The 20430-nt window shown below is 37.7% G+C and overlaps 1 protein-coding gene across 2 annotated transcripts in view; it reads left to right on the forward strand.

The window, feature by feature from the left end:
• The window catches only part of LOC139764181 (armadillo-like helical domain-containing protein 3), a 43256-nt gene that overhangs the window by 15255 nt on the left and 7571 nt on the right, over positions 1–20430 (forward strand). For both annotated transcript variants that reach the window (XM_071690739.1, XM_071690740.1), the window contains exons 5-12: positions 1126–1259; positions 1840–1995; positions 4872–5020; positions 7109–7345; positions 10325–10545; positions 12898–13130; positions 14591–14692; positions 19281–19381. In XM_071690739.1, the coding sequence (XP_071546840.1) occupies positions 1126–1259; positions 1840–1995; positions 4872–5020; positions 7109–7345; positions 10325–10545; positions 12898–13130; positions 14591–14692; positions 19281–19381 (1333 nt within the window). The remainder of the gene's footprint in view (positions 1–1125; positions 1260–1839; positions 1996–4871; positions 5021–7108; positions 7346–10324; positions 10546–12897; positions 13131–14590; positions 14693–19280; positions 19382–20430) is intronic.

Consider the following 20430-nt stretch of genomic DNA (forward strand, 5'->3'; position numbering starts at 1 on the left):
GACGGGAACAGTGATTAAGTATGATAGATAATATTCATGTTATTCACAGCATTGTATGTGTGAAATTATGGTATGTATCAGACAAGAGTGTTTATGAATTATGAAGAAAGTTTAAAGTATAAAAAAGAAGTGGAAACCCTTCATTATCCTCCCAACACTTTCAGTGCCATCACCTTCAGTCACTTCTCTCTTTTACTCCTCAGCATAACTGGTGTACTCCAGTGCTGCTTCTTAGCCTTTTGTGCCTCGCCCTTAACAGGCCACTGGTAGAGGGCAATTCCAGCTCAGTGTTTCAGAGGTACTGGTGCTCCAAAATTGACCAGAAAACCAAGAAGTCCAAGCACACCTCAGGTGTCTTTATTTAAAAGGATTACCCTGATACTGTTGGGTAACACATCACCCTTCAGTTCCACCCCTAAAGGGAGTATTAACAAGGTCACCATGAGAAGGTGGGGTGAGACTTGTATACTTTAGAAAACGAGAGTATCCCTTAAGATACTGAAACTCAAAGACTTTCCCCTGTTTTCTGTGGCAGCATGTCCTACCTCATTGGTTATGATACTTCTACTACACAAAACTCTGCTTGTGTATCACATAAGAGCACAGTACAAGCTTGATAGAAAGATGGGTCATTTCCATGTTTTTTTGCCATTCAAGAGATGTCAGAAGCATTAAAACCTACCCCCTTCCAGCACTTAATAAGCAGTGGGCAGGGCCAACACAATATGATATAACTTTCTTTGTATATTTGGTTACAATTGGATGATACTGAATCTTTTCATAAAGGATGCAACTGTTATTCTATTTACTTTTTGGCACAGTCCTTAAAGGTCTTTCCAGACCATGCCCTCTGTTTAAGGGTTAATCACTAGGGGTTGTTGGGTTTAGATTAGGTTAGATTGTGTCAGGTTAATTTAGATCAAATCAGAAGGGGGTAGAAACTTAACCTTCATATGTTATGATAGGTTTTAATTGCACAGATTCCTGTTGCATGGAATTCTCAAAAATAACAGCTCTCATACAAATGGGGCATTGGGTGTACATCATTCATAATGCAGGCTGTTGTGGTTATCTGTACTTCTGTTAACATATTTTCAGCCATTACACAGTATTGTTTCTTTGCAGGTGAATACTGTGACAGTCTCAAATCTCTAAGTCTAAAGTTCCTGCTTGTGCTAGCAACTGGCACAGATAATATCAGTCAAAATACTGTGCTGGAGTACCTCACCATCAACTGTAACTTCGATGCTGTCATTCAGGTGAGATATTAGTATTTTTCATTACCCAAGGGATAGGAGAAAGAATAATGCCTACTTATCCCCAACATGACATAAAAGGCAACCGAAATGGGGGGCTGGAAATTCTCAAACTTGTATTACTTTCTAAAAGAAGAAACAAAAGCAGAGGCAAAGTGAGGATGTTTTCCCCCCAAGGCTCAGTCATCTGTTTTTTATGTCAACTTGCTCATGCATGATATACTGAACACATATGAAAGAAGAAAAAGATTAGATTTTTCATTTCATCTTGTCTCGTTTCATATTAATGTCCTTATCATAAATGTCTAAGAATGGCTTGATCCATTCCAGTAAAAGAAATTGTAAAGTTAGGTGGTCAGGCAATTAAAAATTGATCCTGCATATCATTTGGGAAGCCTTGGACAAGGTGTATCATGGATGTTCAGCTTTTGTTTAACATCTCCCATCTTCCAAATTTCTTGATCAGGTACACAATGTAGACACACTTCATGCAAGCAACAGCTGTCTGTATAATCTCTCCTTTTTGTGTATTTATTACTACAGTAATTGAATTTTGAAAACTGCATTCATCCTCCTATTGCAGCTCCTGAGTCACTCCAGCACACGCAATCAGCATGGACCTGAGGCTGTCTTGTACCTCATGCTAATGGTTAACTACCGGAAACATGAAATGACCAATCCTTATACAGTCAACCTCTCTCTGCTAGATGATGAACTTATCTTAAATGGTTATGGACAGGTAAGAAGTTAATCCTTAGTACACTTTCTAGATATGAAAATTTTCACTTATACAATTATCCCTGAGGTAGGGCAGAAAGAATTCTACCTCCATATTCCCCTCTTGTCGTAAAAGGTGACTAAAGGGGGCAGGAGTTGGGGGTGGAAACTCTCCCCTTCCTGTATTTCAATTTCTAAAAGGAAATGGAAGAGAAAGCCAGCTGGGAGTGCTCATCTTCCTCGAAGGCTCAGATTTGGGTGTCTGAATGTGTGTGGATGTAACCAAGATGAGAAGTCAAGAGAGATACGTAGTATGTTTGAAGAAAGAAACCTGGATGTTCTGGCTCTGAGTGAAATGAAGCTTAAGGGTAAAGGGAGGAAGGTGAAAGGGTTGTAAATTAGAGCAAATGAGAGTTTGGAGGTAGAATAAAAAGGTGTTTTGGAAGGAGGTGAATAATGTGCAAAAGACAAGAGAACAAATCAGATCATTAGTGAAGGGGGCATAAGATGTAACAAGAAGTGATGAGGAGATGGAGTGAGTGTTTTGAAGGACTGCTAAATGTGTTTGATGATAGAGTGGCAGATGTAGGGTGTTTTGGTTGGGGTGATATACAAAGTGAGAGTCATGGAAAGTGTTTTGGTGGGGAGAGAACAGGGGGTGAAATCCATATATAAGATAAAATGCATCAAGGAGAAAGTAGTCGATGGTATTACAGTTGAATTTATTAAGAAAGGGGGTGACTGTGTTTTTGATTGATTAGTAAGGATATTCAGTGCATGTATGGATCATGGTGAAGTGCCTGAAGATTGCCAGAAAGCATGTTTGGTGCCATTGTATACAGGCAAAAGGGATACAGGTGAGTGTTCATGCTTCAGAGGCATAGGTTTGTTGAATATACCGGGTAAATTGTATGGGAGGGTATTGATTGAGAAGATGAAGGCATGTATAAACCATCAGATTGGGGAGGAGCAGTTGTAGAGGAAGTGTGGATCAGGTGTTTGCTTTGAAGAATGTTTATGAGAAATATTTAGAAAAACAGACGGATTTGTATGTAGCATTTATGGATCTGGAGGAGGCATATGATAGATGCTTTGTGGAAGGTCTTTAGAGTATATGGTGTGGAAGGTAAGCTGTTAGATCCAAAGTTTTTATCAAGGGTGTAAGGCATGTGTACGAGTAGGAAGAGAAGAGAGTGATTAGTTTCCAGTGAAGGTCACTCTGCAGCAGGGGTGTGTGATGTCTCCATGGGTGTTTGATTTGTTTATGGATGGGATGGTTAGGGAGGTGAATGCACTAGTTTTGGAGAGAGGGACAAATATGCAGTCTTTTGGGGATGAGAGGGCCTGGGAAGTGAGTCAGTTTTTCGCCAATGATACAGCACTGGTGGCTGATTTGAGTGAGAAACTGCAGTTGGTGAATGTGTTTGGAAAATTGTGAAAGGAGAAAGTTGAGAGTAAATGTGAATAAGAGCAAGGTCATTAGGTTCAGCAGGGTTAAGGGACAAGTTAGTTGGGATGTAAGTTTGATTGGAGAAAAATTGGTGGAAGTGAAGAGTTTTAGATATCTGAAAGTGGAAGTGAGTCACAGGGTGGGGGAGGGGGTGATGAAGAATGTGTGGAAGGAGAGAACATTTTCTTGGAGAGCAAAAATGGGTATGTTTGAAGGAATAGTAGTTCCAACAATATTATATAGTTGCGAGTCATGAGCTATAGTTAGGGTTGTACAAAGGAGGGTGGATGTGCTGGAAATGAAATGTTTAAGGACAACATGTGGTGTGAGGTGGTTTGATTAAGTAATGAAAGGGGAAGTGAGATGTGTGATGATAAAAAGAGTGTGGTTGAGAGAGCAGAAGAGGGTGTGTTGAAATGGTTTGGACACATGGAGAGAATGAGTGAGGAAAGATTGACAAAGATATGTGTCAGAGGTGAAGGGAACAAGGAGAAACAGGAGACAAAATTGGAGGTTTTTGGAAGGAGTGAAAAAGATTTTGAGTGATAGGGGGCTGAACATACAGGAGGGTGAGGCATGCAAGGAATAGAGTGAATTGGAATGATATGGTATACTGAGGTTGATGTGCTGTCAGTGGACTGAACCAGGGCATGTGAAATGTCTGGGTTAAACCATGGGAAGGTCTGTGGGGCCTAGATGTGGATGGGAAGCTGTGGTTTTGATACATTACGCTTGACAGCTAGAGACTGAATGTGAATGAATGTGGTGTTTTTTGTCTGTTTTCATGGTGCTGCCTTGCTGGAAGCTTGGGGGTAGCGATGCTGTTTTCTTGCAAAGAATGATCTGACAATGTATGTATGGGTGAAACAGGAAGAGATTTAAACGCAATGCTGTTCCCTTGCAAAGAATGTTCTGACAATATATGTATAGGTGAAACAGGAAGAGATTCAAATAAGAGGCTTTATGATTATAGATGAGATGTAAGAGCTCTGAATGATGTTTTTTTAGAGATTTTAAGCATGTGATTGACAAAATCTGTTGCCCTTTCCTACCTACCTTAGAGAATGAAATCTTGATATGCAAGAGAAAATGCATACCATATTGCTAACAGTCTAAAGGCTCTAAGGCCTCTTAGTTCATGACTGGGACATTACAGTGCTTTTGAATTAGTGTGGGAATCTACTTTGTAACTGACAGTGCAAGCATTTTTCTTAATTCACTTTTATTAAGGTTTTAAGCACATGATACATTGTATGCATATGAAATGTAAAGAAACAGTAGTTGGTGATGTGGATCATGTATAAGCACGGAATTTTTTGCAAAATGTCTGAACATATAAAGATGAAGAGAACTATTTTTGTAAAGAATTTCTATGAGCCCATGTAGATCATAGACTATATTTGGGTTATTCTAAGTTTCATCCATGTATAATTCTTTCTGTCAAACAGGTCATCACAGCTTCATTAGCAGACTTTAACCATAAATACTCTGCACACTTCATGGAGCCTCAGGGATCAGGATGGTTTGCATCACTCACCTCCATGGTTGGCTCAATGTTCATATCTGAGGAGATGGCAACACGCAATGAACACATAAAGTATGTCACTTTGTGTTGGTTGATGTCCTGTATCAAAAGCTGTCCCTTCCTTATACCAGTACTGTGAATTAACTTCATTTTAACATTTAGGCTGAACCAAAAGCCAATAAACTAGGAGCTTAGTTGAATGAGAAGAATCAGAGAACTGTATAGCATGTAGAAAAAGGCTTAGAGCTTATAGGTAAAAAACAAAAGCAACAGAAATTACCTTATGTTGTGTAGTAGGAATTAAGAGAATATATTGAAGAATAAAACTATCAATAAGATTTATAATGTGAAGATATTATTAACAAGCTGCATTGATGAAAGCTTGTTAAGATAGTACAGCTGTTTGGAATGTTTTGCAGAGTAGAGGTTGGTAAAGTTTTTGAAATTGTTACAAGGGGAAATAGACTGTGAAACAGTTTGTTGAATACTCTTGATAAAGTGTTGAATATGATATGTAATCCAGGTATGCCAGGGGTTTCACTGTTGCCTGCAGTGTAGAGCCATTTTGTACATAAGAACACAGGTGTTTCACATCACACAGTGCATATTGATTAGAACAGTGAAGGATTGAAAAGTGTTGTACTATTGCTCAAGGCATCATTTTGAACATATGGGCATTAGTGATTAAGGTAAAAGGCCCTACACATCTGATCCACCACATGTTAATAGAACTGAAGATGATAAATTGATGGATAATGTAAATAATTTTTTGTTGTTTAATGATTAATACCATTAGCAGAAAAGGCCCAGTATTCTGTACTTGGTATGCTTCATTATTTTGATTTATTTTTGATCAAGAGAGAAAATCTTATTTCTTCATATATGGCTGAATTGCCATATAATGCTTGGCTTCTAGAAGTGACTTATATACAGGCTCTTGAATTTTTCTTTGATTACTCCAAATAAATGAATGTAGTTTCCTTTATGACATTTTTCTGTGGTATTGTCAGCCATTCAGTAATTACTTAATTACTGTGTAGGGATAGTAGTTGCCAACTACCTGTTCTGCTGTGTTATGCAACTTGAGTTACAGTGAAGTGTACAGTCTTGATGGATTTCCTGTAAAAAATGTGCAGTATTTGGCTAAGCATTTCATATTCAATGATAATGTGATCTAAATCCAGATTGAAAAGTATGTTATGAAAACACTTTAAAAGATGTTATATTAATGAATGGTCAATAGTTTTCATTATTGATTATACATCAGGATTTCTTCATGATGTTATTAGTCATGTAGATATATGCACAAAGAAATTACTCAAGATTAGAGAAAAGAGTGTGCAGATACGTTCTCAAATATTTTAGAGATGATAATGCACAGAGGGAGGCATGTTAGGACAGGGTAACTTTTTTACCTTGAACATCCCCTTGATGGGAGTTCCTGTAGGGAATGGGATTCAGAGATACAGATAGATAGGTTGATAGATAATGCATATGACTGTATATGATTCTGCCTCAAGCCTCCAATTACTAATTAGAATATTGATATAGAGGGTGTCTGTTGGTTGGAATTTGAGCTGATGTATATATTATGCATCCATAAGGGAATAAGATTACATTATAGGGTCTAGTTTTTCCAGTACATTATATGATGATTTACTGTAGTAGGCTAGTTAGTCTTAGTTACCAGAAAAGAGCTAGTGTAGGAGATTTATAGGTTAGAAAGATGGAGCGGCCTATCTCTTACTGAAGATTTCTGTTATGGCCATATTTTCTGTTCAGAAGTTCTGATGAGGCAACCTTAATTTCTTCACATATTTCAAGTACAACAAAGGTAGTTGATCCACATACATGATTGTCACAAGCGTGATAGGATAGGCACACCAAAGTTTAAAGTTCTGATAATGATTTTCGGTGGTTTTGCATCCACTGGTAAATGTGTGGTAATGTTAGATGAGTGAAGAACTTTGCTTATGTCACTCATACAGAATGCAGGAAAGGATTTTGTATGAATTTCTGATTAGGTTTTATTTTGTGCATTTCAGTTTGATGTGTTTGTTCATCACTTTCTGAAGTTGTTATATTTAGAGTATATTTTCTTGTTAAGTCTTGTTAGAAATATGTAGAATCTTATGAATTTATGGTGATTTTCCATTATAGGGCAAATGACTCATTTTTACTGGCACTGTATGAGGCAGTTCACTTAAATCGCAACTTCATAACTGCTCTTACTACTGCCACGGACCCTTCCACACCACCCTCTCCAGCCAACACACTGGACCGTGGCATCACACCTCCAACTCCAGATTCGGCTGACACACCCGATGCAACACCAACTGTTGAGATGGAGGCTTCTGTACAACCAACAAATCTATTGGTTACTTTCTTAGAATACTGGTAAGCTGTTCTCATAACTATATATGGATAGTGATATGTGATGTTGAACTCCTATATCTTTTTTCTTAGACAGCATTTTTAAGGACTTGTTCCAAGACTGTGGACATTGCAAATAAGCCCTATTTTTAGTTTTTTATTTGTTCTATTTATCTGTATCTACCTCAGGACTCCCTTTTCAAAAAATAGAGTCCTGTTGATGACTAAGGAGCTCTGTCCTGGAGCTTCTGCAAGCCAAAGCTGCACTATTTCCTATAGCAGGGAAATGTTAACTCTAATGGAATGAAAAGTTAATCATTGAGACTACACTCCTAAAGATACAGCCTCACCGAAGGTGACTTTTCACTCATGGTGTAACCTCATGCATTCAAAGTTTACTAACACCTGTGGCAGTTATAAAGACTTTCTTACTCACATTTTAGGGATGAAATACTACTTTTTGGCATAATATTGTCAATATGAAAGCTTTGAACATGTACAGTGTCCGCAAAAAACATTGTCTGCCTTTCAAAGGCGATACATGGTTACGGTTTATTGTGGGTACAAGCATATGATGCTGTTGGTAAAATCATCGTACATCTGGTTGCTGAGACTGGTGTCTCTCATGGTTTGAGAACTAGCAACCACCCTCATAGTGCCTGAGGCTCTCTTAAGGGAATATGTTCTTTCTTAACTCTTACTGGCTGCCACTTCATCTCTGGTTGGTATGTTTCTTAGAACTGTGCCTCAAGATGGTTAACTCTCACCTTTCTAAGGAGGAGAAAGCCCAAGTTCTCACCTGGAAGCTAGAAAATGTTGATACACATGAAATTTGTAGGAACATTTAGCACCCAGAATACATATATATCTACCACCAGTACTGTCATTAGCAGATAACAATTGACTCATATCTCAGACCCTCTCCCCTCACCGTGTTCACACCGCAGCAGATATTCATGCCTTTCTCCAAGACCCTTGCATTTACATTCCTAACTGCCCCAACCATAAACAAATTAAACAGCCATGGTGACATCACACACTCCTTTCACAGACCCACCTTCACCTGGAACAAATCACTGTCCTCTCTACCTGCTCATAAACATGCCAAATGGTGTCCTAACTCAATCTCTTTGTTGTATATCAACTGATTGTTATGTTTCACTCTTGTGTCTCCTCTGATGATGAGATCATTACGCAAAAGTACATTTGGGAATATGTGGAAGGAGAGAAGGTTATCTCGGAGAGCAAAAATGGGTATGTTTGAAGGAATAGTTGTTCCAACAATGTTATATGGTTGTGAGGCATGGGCTATAGATAGGGTTGTAAGGAGGAGGGTGGATGTGTTGGAAATTAAATGTTTTAGGACAGTGTGTGGTGTAAGGTGGTTTGATCGAGTAAGTAATGAAAGGGTAAGAGAGATGTGTTGTAATAAAAAGAATGTAGTTTAGAGAGCAGAAGAGGGTGTGTTGAAATGGTTTGGACACATGGAGAGAATGAGTGAGGAAAGATTGATAAAGAGATATATCTGTCAGAGGTGGAGGAAAGAAGAAGTGAGAGACCAAATTGGAGGTGGAAGGATGGAGTGAAAAAGATTTTGAGCGATTAGGGCCTGAACATACAGGAGGGTGAAAGGCATGCAAGGAATAGAGTGAATTGGAACAATGTGGTATACTGGGGTCAACATGCTGTCAATGGATTGAACCAGGGCATGTGAAGCATTTGGGGTAAACCTTAGAAAGGTCTGTGGGGCCTGGATGTGGAAAGGGAGCTGTGGTTTCAGTGCATTACACACTACTGCTAGAGACTGAGTGTGAACGAATGTGGCCTTTTTTGTCTGTTCCTGGTGCTGCCTTGCTGGAGGGGGGCGGGAATGCTATTTTGTGTTTGACGGGTTGGTGACGGGAATGGATGAAGGCAGCAAGTGTTGATATGTTCGTGTATATATATGTATACGTCTGTGTATGTATATGTTGAAATATATATGTATGTAAATGTGTGGGCGTTTATGTATATACATGTGTGTGTGGGTGGGTTGGATTATTCCTCGTCTGTTTCCTTGTGCTACCTTGCTAATGCAGGAGACGGCAGTTAAGCATGATAAATAAGTATGAATAAATATTCATTGCTTACAAACATGGTGAAACTATCAAATGAATAAATTTTCAGGCTTCATTGCTACCTGGTATACAGTGCAGCCAACCTGTTGGTATTATATGCATGCCTCTCATTATGCATTTGTTATAATTTTCAGTGATACATGTTCCATTATTCATATATATCTATATACAATATTTGTATGAATCTGTATTGTATTACTCATGTACATATTCTTTGCTACCCTGGCAGTTCAAAAATGATTTAATATCCTCCATGGCATTTTGATGGTTATTAAACAGCTATGTTGCAAAAATATGGGCAAAGTATGTGGAAACTTTGTTGCAGTTTCCAGCCCTTCCTTCCTGAATCACTGCCATGTACTGCACCCAGGATTTTTAAATGCCCTAGACTGTGTACAGAACACTCACAGTCAACTGCCAGGTCACCCTGTATCATATAAGGCACATCAGCAGGCACTTGGTTAAATACTGCACAGTTGAATATTGTCACACTCTCAGAAGGTAGGGCTAAATCTATAAGGGTATCAAGCTCAGATAATTAGAGGAAAGATGCAAAACACTCAGACCATGTCTACTGTTGTCCAGCTTGGTGTTGGCTTCCACCAACCTTGTCATTTAGTTACATCTAAAGAATATTGGTGGAAGCAAAATAAGAGTGATGTTGCCATGCAATATTGGGTTGTTTCAGGGGGATGAGGACAGGTTTTGATTTGAAATTCTGGGTTTTGAGATGCACTATGGTACAGATTTTTTCCAGTGGTTGACCTATACAAAGTCTCAAAGGCAGTCATCCCCATCAAGATAAAAATCTAGATTTAGAATTACTTCTGTGCGTACAACTTGGAATTATTTTATTGCTTCCATATACTAATTCTTTCTTTTCTAGTTCCATAGTGATGCAAGACACAAAAACAGAAGAAAGCCTCAACAATGTCAAACTTTGTTTTATCATCATAACTTGCATAGCTGAGGACCAGTACTGCAACCTGCTTCTTCATGATGCCAACCTTGTCTTCACAGTACCCTTGCACAGACTACCCATGAGACATCGAAAGGTGATACCAGAAAAAACTGCCCATGCTCGTCCTCTAGCATGTGCAGTATTAGGTAATGCAGTCCTGATTTTGCTCTTATCAACCTAGTTTAACCTGAGTGGATGTGATAGCAACTTATGTAAATCTCCCATTTTGATGGCTATTGCTTATACACAAGTTAAGTCATAAGCAAAGCCCTGCTTACAAACAGCAGTATGTATATGTTTGAAATTTCTTAGAATGTGAGAGCATTTGCTTCTGTGAACTATGTTTGGTATCTTTTATTGAAATAGTTTCCTTTCTTAATGCTGGTGAAAAATGCCAAGCTAGAGAAAAATATTGTAGGCTCAGTAACTGATATCACACATCTCATGAAGGTCATGAGAGTTACTGCTTAATTGTAATATTATTATTATTGTCATTATTATTATCATTATTATTATTATTATTATTATTATTATTATTATTATTTATCCCTGGGGATAGGGGAGAAAGAATACTTCCCACATATTCCCTGCGTGTCGTAGAAGGCAACTAAAAAATATTGTAGGCTCAGTAACTGATATCACACATCTCATGAAGGTCATGAGAGTTACTGCTTAATTGTAATATTATTATTATTGTCATTATTATTATCATTATTATTATCATTATTATTATTATTATTATTATTATTATTATTATTATTATTATTATTATTATTATTATTTATCCCTGGGGATAGGGGAGAAAGAATACTTCCCACGTATTCCCTGCGTGTCGTAGAAGGCAACTAAAAGGGGAGGGAGCGGGGGGCTGGAAATCCTCCCCTCTCATTATTTTTTTTTAATTTTCCAAAAGAAGGAACAGAGAAGGGGGCCAGGTGAGGATATTCCCTCAAAGGCCCAGTTCTCTGTTCTTAACGCTACCTCGCTAACACGGGAAATGGCGAATAGTTTGAAAGAATGAAAAATTATTATTATTATTATTATTATTATTATTATTATTATTATTATTATTAATGTTATTGGGTGAAGGGAGAAAAAGTTGTCTCAGAGAGCAGAGGTGGGTGTGTTTGAAGGAATGGTGGTTCCAGCAGTGTTATATGGTTGCGAGGTATGGGCTATAGATGGATGCGGAGGAGGGTGGATGTGTTGAAAGTGAAATGTTCGAGGACAGTATGAGGTGTGAGGTAGTTTGATTAAGTAACGAAAGGGTAAGAGAGATGTGTGGAAATAAAAAGAATGTGCTTGAGAGAGCAGAAGAGGGTGTTTTGAAATGGTTTGGTCACATGGTGAGAATGAGTGACGAAAGATTGACCAAGAGGATATATGTGTCGGAGGTGGAGGGAACGAGGAGAAGTGGGAGACCAAATTGGAGGTGGAAAGATGGAGTGAAAAAGATTTTGAGTGATCGGGGCCTGAACATGCAGGAGGGTGAAAGGCGTGCAAGGAATAGAGTGAATTGGAACGATGTGGTATACCAGGGTCGACGTGCTGTCAATGGATTGAACCAGGGCATGTGAAGCGTCTGGGGTAAACCATGGAAAGTTTTGTGGGGCCTGGATATGGAAAGGGAGCTGTGGTTTAGGTGCATTATACATGACAGCTAGAGACTGAGTGTGAACAAATGTGGCCTTTGTTGTCTTTTCCTAGCGCTACCTCGCGCACATGCGGGGGAAGGGAGTTTTCATTTCATATGTGGCGAGGTGGCGACAGAAATGAATAAGGGCAGACAGTATGAATTATGTACATGTGTATATACGTATATGGCTGTGTGTGTATATATATATATGTACGTATACATTGAGATGTATAGGTATGTATATGTGCGTGTGTGGACATGTATATATATACATGTGTATGTGGGTGGGTTTGGCCATTCTTTCATCTGTTTCCTTGTGCTACCTCGCTAACGCGGGAGACAGTGACAAAGTATAATAATGATAATAATGATAATAATACATACATATATATGTATATGTATGTGTATATATATGTATATATGTGTATGTGAGTGGATGGGTCTTTCTTCATCTGCTTCCTGGCACTACCTTGCTAATGTGGGAAATGGCAATCAAGTATGATAATGATAAATAGATAAATGAATAATGATGATTATAATGATAATATTGATAAGTGTAATAATGATAATGATGATAATAATAATAATAATGATAATGAGAAGAAGAAGAAGAAGAAGAATGATAGTGATAATAATGATGTACTTAAATGCACTTATAATATATGACATCAGTTAGTTTTATATCTTGCAATTTTCCAAAGGTGGACCTCCTAGTGTGAGAGATGTTTGCAGAGGCTTTATGTTCATGATCACTCCCTTCACATAAGATTAAAGTTATGATATAGATAGATATCTTAAAAGAGATTTTTATATGTGCAAAAACCAATGAAATCAGTCTTAAACAGTTACTGTCTATCTTCAGATGTTATGGTGGAATTCATGATGTCACACATGATGAAAAAGCTTCCAATTGAGCTGTTTCTCCAAAATGTGAGCATCATCCACCGCTTGTTGTGTTACCAAAAACGCAACTCTGTGAGATTACCCTACAACTGGAAAGATCTTTGGGCAGCCCTTATTGCTCTTGCAAAATTTCTTGTCACTAATGAAGCCTACCTAGCCAAGAAAATGAACATTTTCCAGTTAGCTCATCAGGTGAGTTTGTTAAAACGTGGTAGTAATTAAAAGTATATTTGAGTAGTGGAAGATGGGGAGAACAAATCAGACTAAGATTAACTTTGTTTTTAAGCAAAAATGATAAGGCAGGCTGATGGCAAGATAGAAAGGAATAGCATGATTAGAGGCTTAGATGGGAATCATAGAATTGGGTATATGTAAACAAAGTTTCCAGTAAAAAAGTTAATGTAGATGAAATATTTGCAATTAAGCCGTATAACTCTTACAGCTGAAGACAGTAACTGTTACATTGTCCGTGATTATTTTTAGGTGTCATTGATCTAATTTTTTTTTCTTTTTTTTTTGAGTCAACTTCCTGTTGTCAGTGCTGTATATAGTTAAGAGGGCCAAAGATAAGTAAACCCAGTGTTGTTGGAGGTTTGCTATGCTCATAAATGTGTGCACACCTACAAAAATATTGTTGCAGCATTATTATATCCAAATGAAGTTCCTCAATGATGTACTTTTTTCAGTCTGATGACAGTGATATAACTTTTTCAAAGTTGACGTCTTGCTTGCAAACTCTCTGCAGGTGTGGACTCCAGAAGCACCAGACATATGTAGACACACATAGATACATGCAGTAATTTTAGATAATATGATAAGTGCACTTTTTTGTGTTATATACCCTTTGCAAAAAAAAAAAAAAATCAAACCAAAAGCAAGAGGCTGTAATACAGTCTTAAGCTTTATCACCATCACCTTGATAATCAGGTACTTGGATGGTACATAGAGTATCTTCCAAATAGTTGTACTCACATTCCAGTGACTCATTTTACATCATCTAAGAAAAAACTTGAGTAAATTCGTATTTGCAAATATTTATTTGTAATTATGTGTTTGAACTGCATGGGGAGGGAATCTTATATTTGTAAGGCCCCATCTCGTGAACATTCTCTGCTGTCATACAACCCCTTAAATTTATGTATGCTATCTGAATTGACCAAGTCCACAGCATGATATTCAGATGTCCATTCTTATATGCATTATTTAGCAAGTGTTTCAGGCCTTTTGATGTTACAAAAATAGTCTATAACTAAAATTTATCTTGAAATATGCATTGAGTGTGGGGAACAACATTTAAGGTACATAGGAAAATGGAAGAAAATTCTGAAAATATATTATTCAAGTGAGGTATGATTGTAAATATGTATGAATTATTTTGTTAGATAAATGCTTTTGTGATCAAGGTATTGCAGAAAAAGTAGCTTTGCAAAGCAGAACTTTCTCATTTTTATATTTAAGCTGAAACTCAATTATGTATGTTATTGATGTATACTATGTATTGATAAACATTGCCACAGAGACTTTGTACTTAAGCTGCTTACTTTTTCATTGATGCAGGTATAACTCAAAATTTGCATTATGTTCAAAAATGAATATAAACTGATATTCATTGGCCATACCTTGTTAAACTAGTATTTTTTTCTATTTTTCAGGTAATGAATATTTTCAATCTATTCATCACATATGGAGATACATTCCTCTCAACACCTTCTAGCTATGATGAACTTTACTACGAAATCATGCGCATGCATCAGGTACAAAAACTTAGTTTCATATACCTTATATCATTTTATATATGTAAAACACTTGCCATATGTCTACCTGTTGGCTCTAGCCAGCCTGACCAACTCAGTTTGGTTGATCATGATTATGGAAATTTTAGAAAAAGAACCGGGCAGATGACAGATGAATTGACTTAAAATACAGTCATAAAGATATCTTCTAATTTCTCCTCTTGCTCTTTGTGGGCATAGTGCCTTACTTCCAACTCATACTGTCTTTAGACATGAATTATAACATGTTTGACTATGGTTTGAAGGCCAAGTTCCATTTTTTTTTTTTTTAAGGGGATCATATACATCCATGAGTGAACTTCTGTCTGCAGCAGTTATATGTAAGTGTGGTTTGTGCTTAGGAAGCAGCCTGTAGGCCTGTAGGCTGATATGGATTATAGGTTCCCGTCTGTTTTGGATAGATTTATTATCAGCTGTGTAGTAAATTCATTTTACACCAGATACTGACATCATGCCAAGAGTACAAGACTATTCTAGTGCTTATTTTATTCTATGTTGCTTTTCTCTTTGTATCATGCTAATGCTTCTCTTTATAATCTTTCTATTATTTTATTGAGAATCATGTCAAATGTTAATTGCAGTATCACTGATTTTAAATAGTGTAGTTCTGGTATCTGATACAGAAAGGCCTGTTGTTGGACCACAGCCGGATTCTGCTTATTATTGGTTTTAAAAAACGATCACACTAGAGGAGCTTATTTCTTCTTGCTCCCAAGATGAATGCAGCCTTGGGCTGCCCTTATTCATTTTGCCAGGCCAAGGGTTAAACCCAAACAACTTACACACATACATATACTTTTCCACGGTATGGAGAAGATACTTTGGTGGTCATCCCATATCTGCCGATGCAGTCTGATGACATTGACCCAACTCTGGAACCCCACTGTACATTAATCCATAATGCTGCACCTCGCTCACAAGTATGCACATCTCAGTCAGAAGTACAGCTTCCATCAGTGGTATCACCTCCATTGCACATCTCTCCCCTTCACAAAAGATTACTCTGAGCCCTGGACATGCAACAATCATTTGGAGACAAACACACACCCAAATACTCACATTCCAAGGATAAAAACTCAGCAGGCAACTGCACATAATGTACAACCATACTCTGGACAAACTATCTGCATCATTTCACATACTTAACATTTAAGAAAAAAAAAACACAGATCTGTTTTAACTTATTTCAAGAGCAAAATATACTCAAAGCCCTTATCCAAGAAATGAAACTTACAAACAGACCAGCCTCCCTCCATTCTAAAGATGTGCACTTTTAAGACAAGACAGAAAAGGTGGACAAGAAGAAGGACATTTAACTCTTACACAACACATCATCTCGTTCTCAGACACCGCTCAATGTTTGCAACAAATCACAAACATTGACAACACTCTTGAAATGCCATCCATAAAGATGAAACATCATAACACTTGCCTTACCGTAATCAGCACCCATATACCTTCCCTTAGCTTAAGCCACCCCAAATATACACCCAAGTACTCGACCTTACCAACACAACCAGCACCTGTTTGTAGGGAGATTTCAGCATCCACCATCCTGCATGGCTTGATACACCCATGACACTCACGGTGAACAGATTTTAAACTAATTGAAATCTTTCTGTGTCCTCATCCTACACAACCAGCCAGTCAGTTTTTTAATCCCCCACCTCTAGCAGCCAACCTCACCAGACAATACCTTTTACACCTCAGCACTGCACTCACGGACCACCTGAAAGATGTTACATGAACTCTCTTGTGACCACTTACCCACAAAGATGGATGCGTTTGAAGTTTCTAGTTGTATGGATGTGAAGCTTAGCCCCCAAATGGAAAATGACAGAAGAGAGTGGACATGATGACATAATGGTAATTAAATTCCTGAAGACAATATGTGGTATAAGGCTGGTTGATTTTGTAAGGAATGGCAAAGACTGGTGTGTGGTAGTAAGTCCAGTATGATTGAGTTGACCAGGGGATGTGCTAAAAGGGTTTGGACACACAGAAAGAGTGAGCAAAGAGAGGCTGACTAAATAGATCTTCTTGTTAGAAGTAAAGGAAAGCGGGAGGGAGCAACCAAAAGGAAAATGGCAGGATTTAGTGAGAGGATTTGAATTTCTCAGGGCCTGAACATTCAGGAAGGGGAGAGGTATGCAGTGCATGGAATAGAGCAAATTGGAGTGGCATGGTATACAGGAGGTTATGTGCTGTCAGTGGGCTGAAGCAGGATACATGAACAGATTTGGGGAAACAGTGGAATGGTCTGTGGAGTTTGGTAGGTTATCTCAATCATATTCTGCTTACTATCATACATCTGTCTTACCTTGACATTCCTTACATGATCAACCCTGCTTAATTGGTACATTATCCTTAGCCATGTTATTTCCAACACATCCACCTCCTTTTGTTATTTTGCAATCAGGGTCCAAGACTCACACCCATATAACACCAGTTTACTACTATCAAATATATACCTATAATTGCCCTCACAGACAGTGAACCTCTCCTTCCACTCACTTTTCAATTATTTTAAAACCTTTACATCCTCTCCCGTCTTATGAGTCACTCATAGTTACTTAAAGCAGTCATCTCTCTCCAGGTTCTCCCCATTCAAACATACACCACTTAAACCATCATGTCTCATCCTCTTGCTGACTACTCTGTGCTGAAGGGCAAGTGAGATATTTCTGTGAAATTGCATCTTTGAGTTTTTGAAAATCATGTTTTTCTGTTGAAATCCTCATTTACCATTCACCTCTCATGTGCCCAACCCATCCTCCTGCTGGCTACTGTATGCCGAAAGGCAAGTGAGGGATATGACCCAAATCCTCCTGCTGGCTACTGTATGCCAAAGGGCAAGTGAGGGATAGGACTCAAGAATTCACCTTTAAGCTCGTGAAAAACATGTTTTTGAGCTAGCATTCTCACTTGTCCTTCACCTCTCATGTGCCCAACGCATCCTCCCCTAAATAGGTTGGCTCACCTTATGATAGCCTTTGTGGATTCAAGACTGACATCGTAGATGGCTGAGGTTGGGGATTGTGGCAGCTTGACATCATGGATAAGGCACACAATCGTACAGCTTTAGCAGGTGATTAAAGCAGTCTTGAGTAGTTTTGTCACATTGCCCTTTAGGACACATTACAATTATGTTTAGTGCATTAAGTGTACCTGTGGAAATTTTTGCCATATATTTGCTTTTCTTGTCTTTCTGATATCGACCATATGGCTTCAATAGCTTTATAGAACTGCGTGATGAAGGTTAAGTGAGGATTCTAGACAAAAAACATGCTTTTCATAAGCTCAGAGCAGATGTTTTTCAAGGTATGAATGAACTGACCAACACAATGGAGTTGAAAGTCTAGTCTTGTAACATTTAATTCATTAGATACTCAAGTAATAATAAAAATCCCCAGACAAAACGAATTTAAACTTCCTCCTATCTTCAACAACACTGAATTAACTTCCCATATCCATCAACATTCCAAAATTGCCTTACAACTACAGTTTTACTTAGTATGAATATTTCTGAAGATGCAAGAAATTTTTTTTGTGCCCATCTCTCACTTACATCCTCACAGTTTCTTACTGTGTAGAAAAAGTTTTCTCTACACCAGATAAGTTCATCCCCAGTCTTTTATCACCCTTTGTGGCAACATCCATTCCTAGGATGCATGCCCTGTGAATAGGTCAGCGGTCATTTCCCACCTCTTTCTGTTTTTGTGTAAGCCCTGTCTTCCTTAACTTTATTAGTGCTTGAATAGTCAGTGCTCTGAAGAAATTCAGTCATGTATGCTTTTGTGTGAACCCAAATGCATCACTTAGTATTGCAGTTCTTGTTACCAGTATTGCACAATTTGGAAACTGTATACATGAACATTTTCCTCTCTCCCAATGTTTATTCCCTATAGAACTTATTTGTGCTCAACTTTCCTTCCCACACATAATCTGCAGCTTTTCAAATGTATATTATACAAAAATATGTCACATCATCTCCCATAAAGTAAAATGCAACCTCTGCTTAGTTTAGGGCTACAAAATAAAGTATTACTTTGTATGAGTTGCAGCTATTATTTGTATCTTCCCTTGGTACTTGTTAGAGGAAAAAAAAGAAAGAAAAGACATCCATTACTACTTGCATAACTATCACTAATGCCTCTTCCACTATCACTACAATTACCATTGCCACTGCTGCTACCACACTGAGATATCAGTATATTATCCAGTGAGCTGGCAGTGAGATGCTAAAAAGGAGGATATCCACAGCCAGGGGACATTCACTCCCTCTGCTACAGGATGTTGATACTGGTTTTGCTATCATTTTTGTATTCTTGGTCAACCTGATTGAGCTTGTCTCATTATGCAAAGGTCTCGGCAAGCTGAAAGCTTTTATTGATTTAGGGGGAAGTGTTTAGCAAACTAGATAGAGTGTCATTTAGTATATTCTATGTTCATAGTGCAACAGAATTAGGTTTCTTGAAATTTAATGTACTTATTCGTTAGTAATTATTACATGAGAAATTAGTAATTTCAAAAACTGTGGATCTTGCAGGTATTTGAAAACATGTATTCTATGAGTCTTCGCTACTCCCGGACAGATGGAGATTACAAAGAAAGTGCACAAAAACTGACGAACTCTCTAGGAAATGTTAGGTAAGTTATTGGTGTATATAGAAAGAACCAGTCATATATTAATAAAGAAGGGACATCAGTTTGTAACTGATGTGAAAGTGAGACAAGGGATTCTTTTATCCCCATCTTCATTTGATGTGGGCATGGACAGATTTGAGTGCAAGGGATTTTCAGTTTGGAATTTTGTTATATTTTGCACTTGTTAACAACTTAAATAGTAGAAAAACTAGGAATTTGTAATTTAAGGGAATATTAGATTTTTAGTGTTGATGATTGAGAAGGAGGATTTGAGATACAAGATTTAATGAAATGGTGAGAGGTTGGAGATATCTTTAACTTTCACATGAAAATTGTAGAGTATGTTGAATGAGCTCCGATAACAGGCAAAATTCACCTTGTGCGATGTATGAGAATAAAGCATGGCCCCTTGTTGGAAGAAAATCTCATGATTGTAAACAGTAGAGATGGATTTGGTTACACTTGATAAGAGGTACAGTATGAAAAGTACACAAAGTGAGAAATGAGTATGTCAGGGACATGTGAAATAGGGAAAAAGTAGTAGGAATAACTATAGGTGATAATCTCAGTTGGTATTGATATACAAAAGAACAGATTTCAGGAGAATGTCAGAAAATTGACGTTTGTGAAGGAGATAGGCAATGAAGAATGAAATGGAGCAAGGAACATATGGATTATTATTATCTTTAATACCTCGCTGAAGCAGGGGATAGCAATGCTGTTTCCTGTGGGGAAAAGTAGCAAGAGGAATGGAAAAAAGGAAAGCAAGTATGAATATGTACATATGTATATCTTTATGTGTATATGTACTTATATGTTTATATGTTGATATGTATGTGTATGTATATGTGCGTGTATGGGCGTTTATGTATGTACATGTGTTTATGAGTGGATAGGCCATTTTTCGTCTGTTTCCTGGTGCTACCTCGCTGATGTGGGAAACAGTGATTAAGTATAATGATAGAAATAAGGATAATTATTATTATAATTATTTTCTTTCTTTTTTCTTTCAAACTATTTGCCATTTCCCATGTTAGTAAGGTAGCGTTAAG

The sequence above is a fragment of the Panulirus ornatus genome, chromosome 48 (genome assembly GCF_036320965.1).
Source record: "Panulirus ornatus isolate Po-2019 chromosome 48, ASM3632096v1, whole genome shotgun sequence".
Lineage (NCBI taxonomy): Eukaryota > Metazoa > Arthropoda > Malacostraca > Decapoda > Palinuridae > Panulirus > Panulirus ornatus.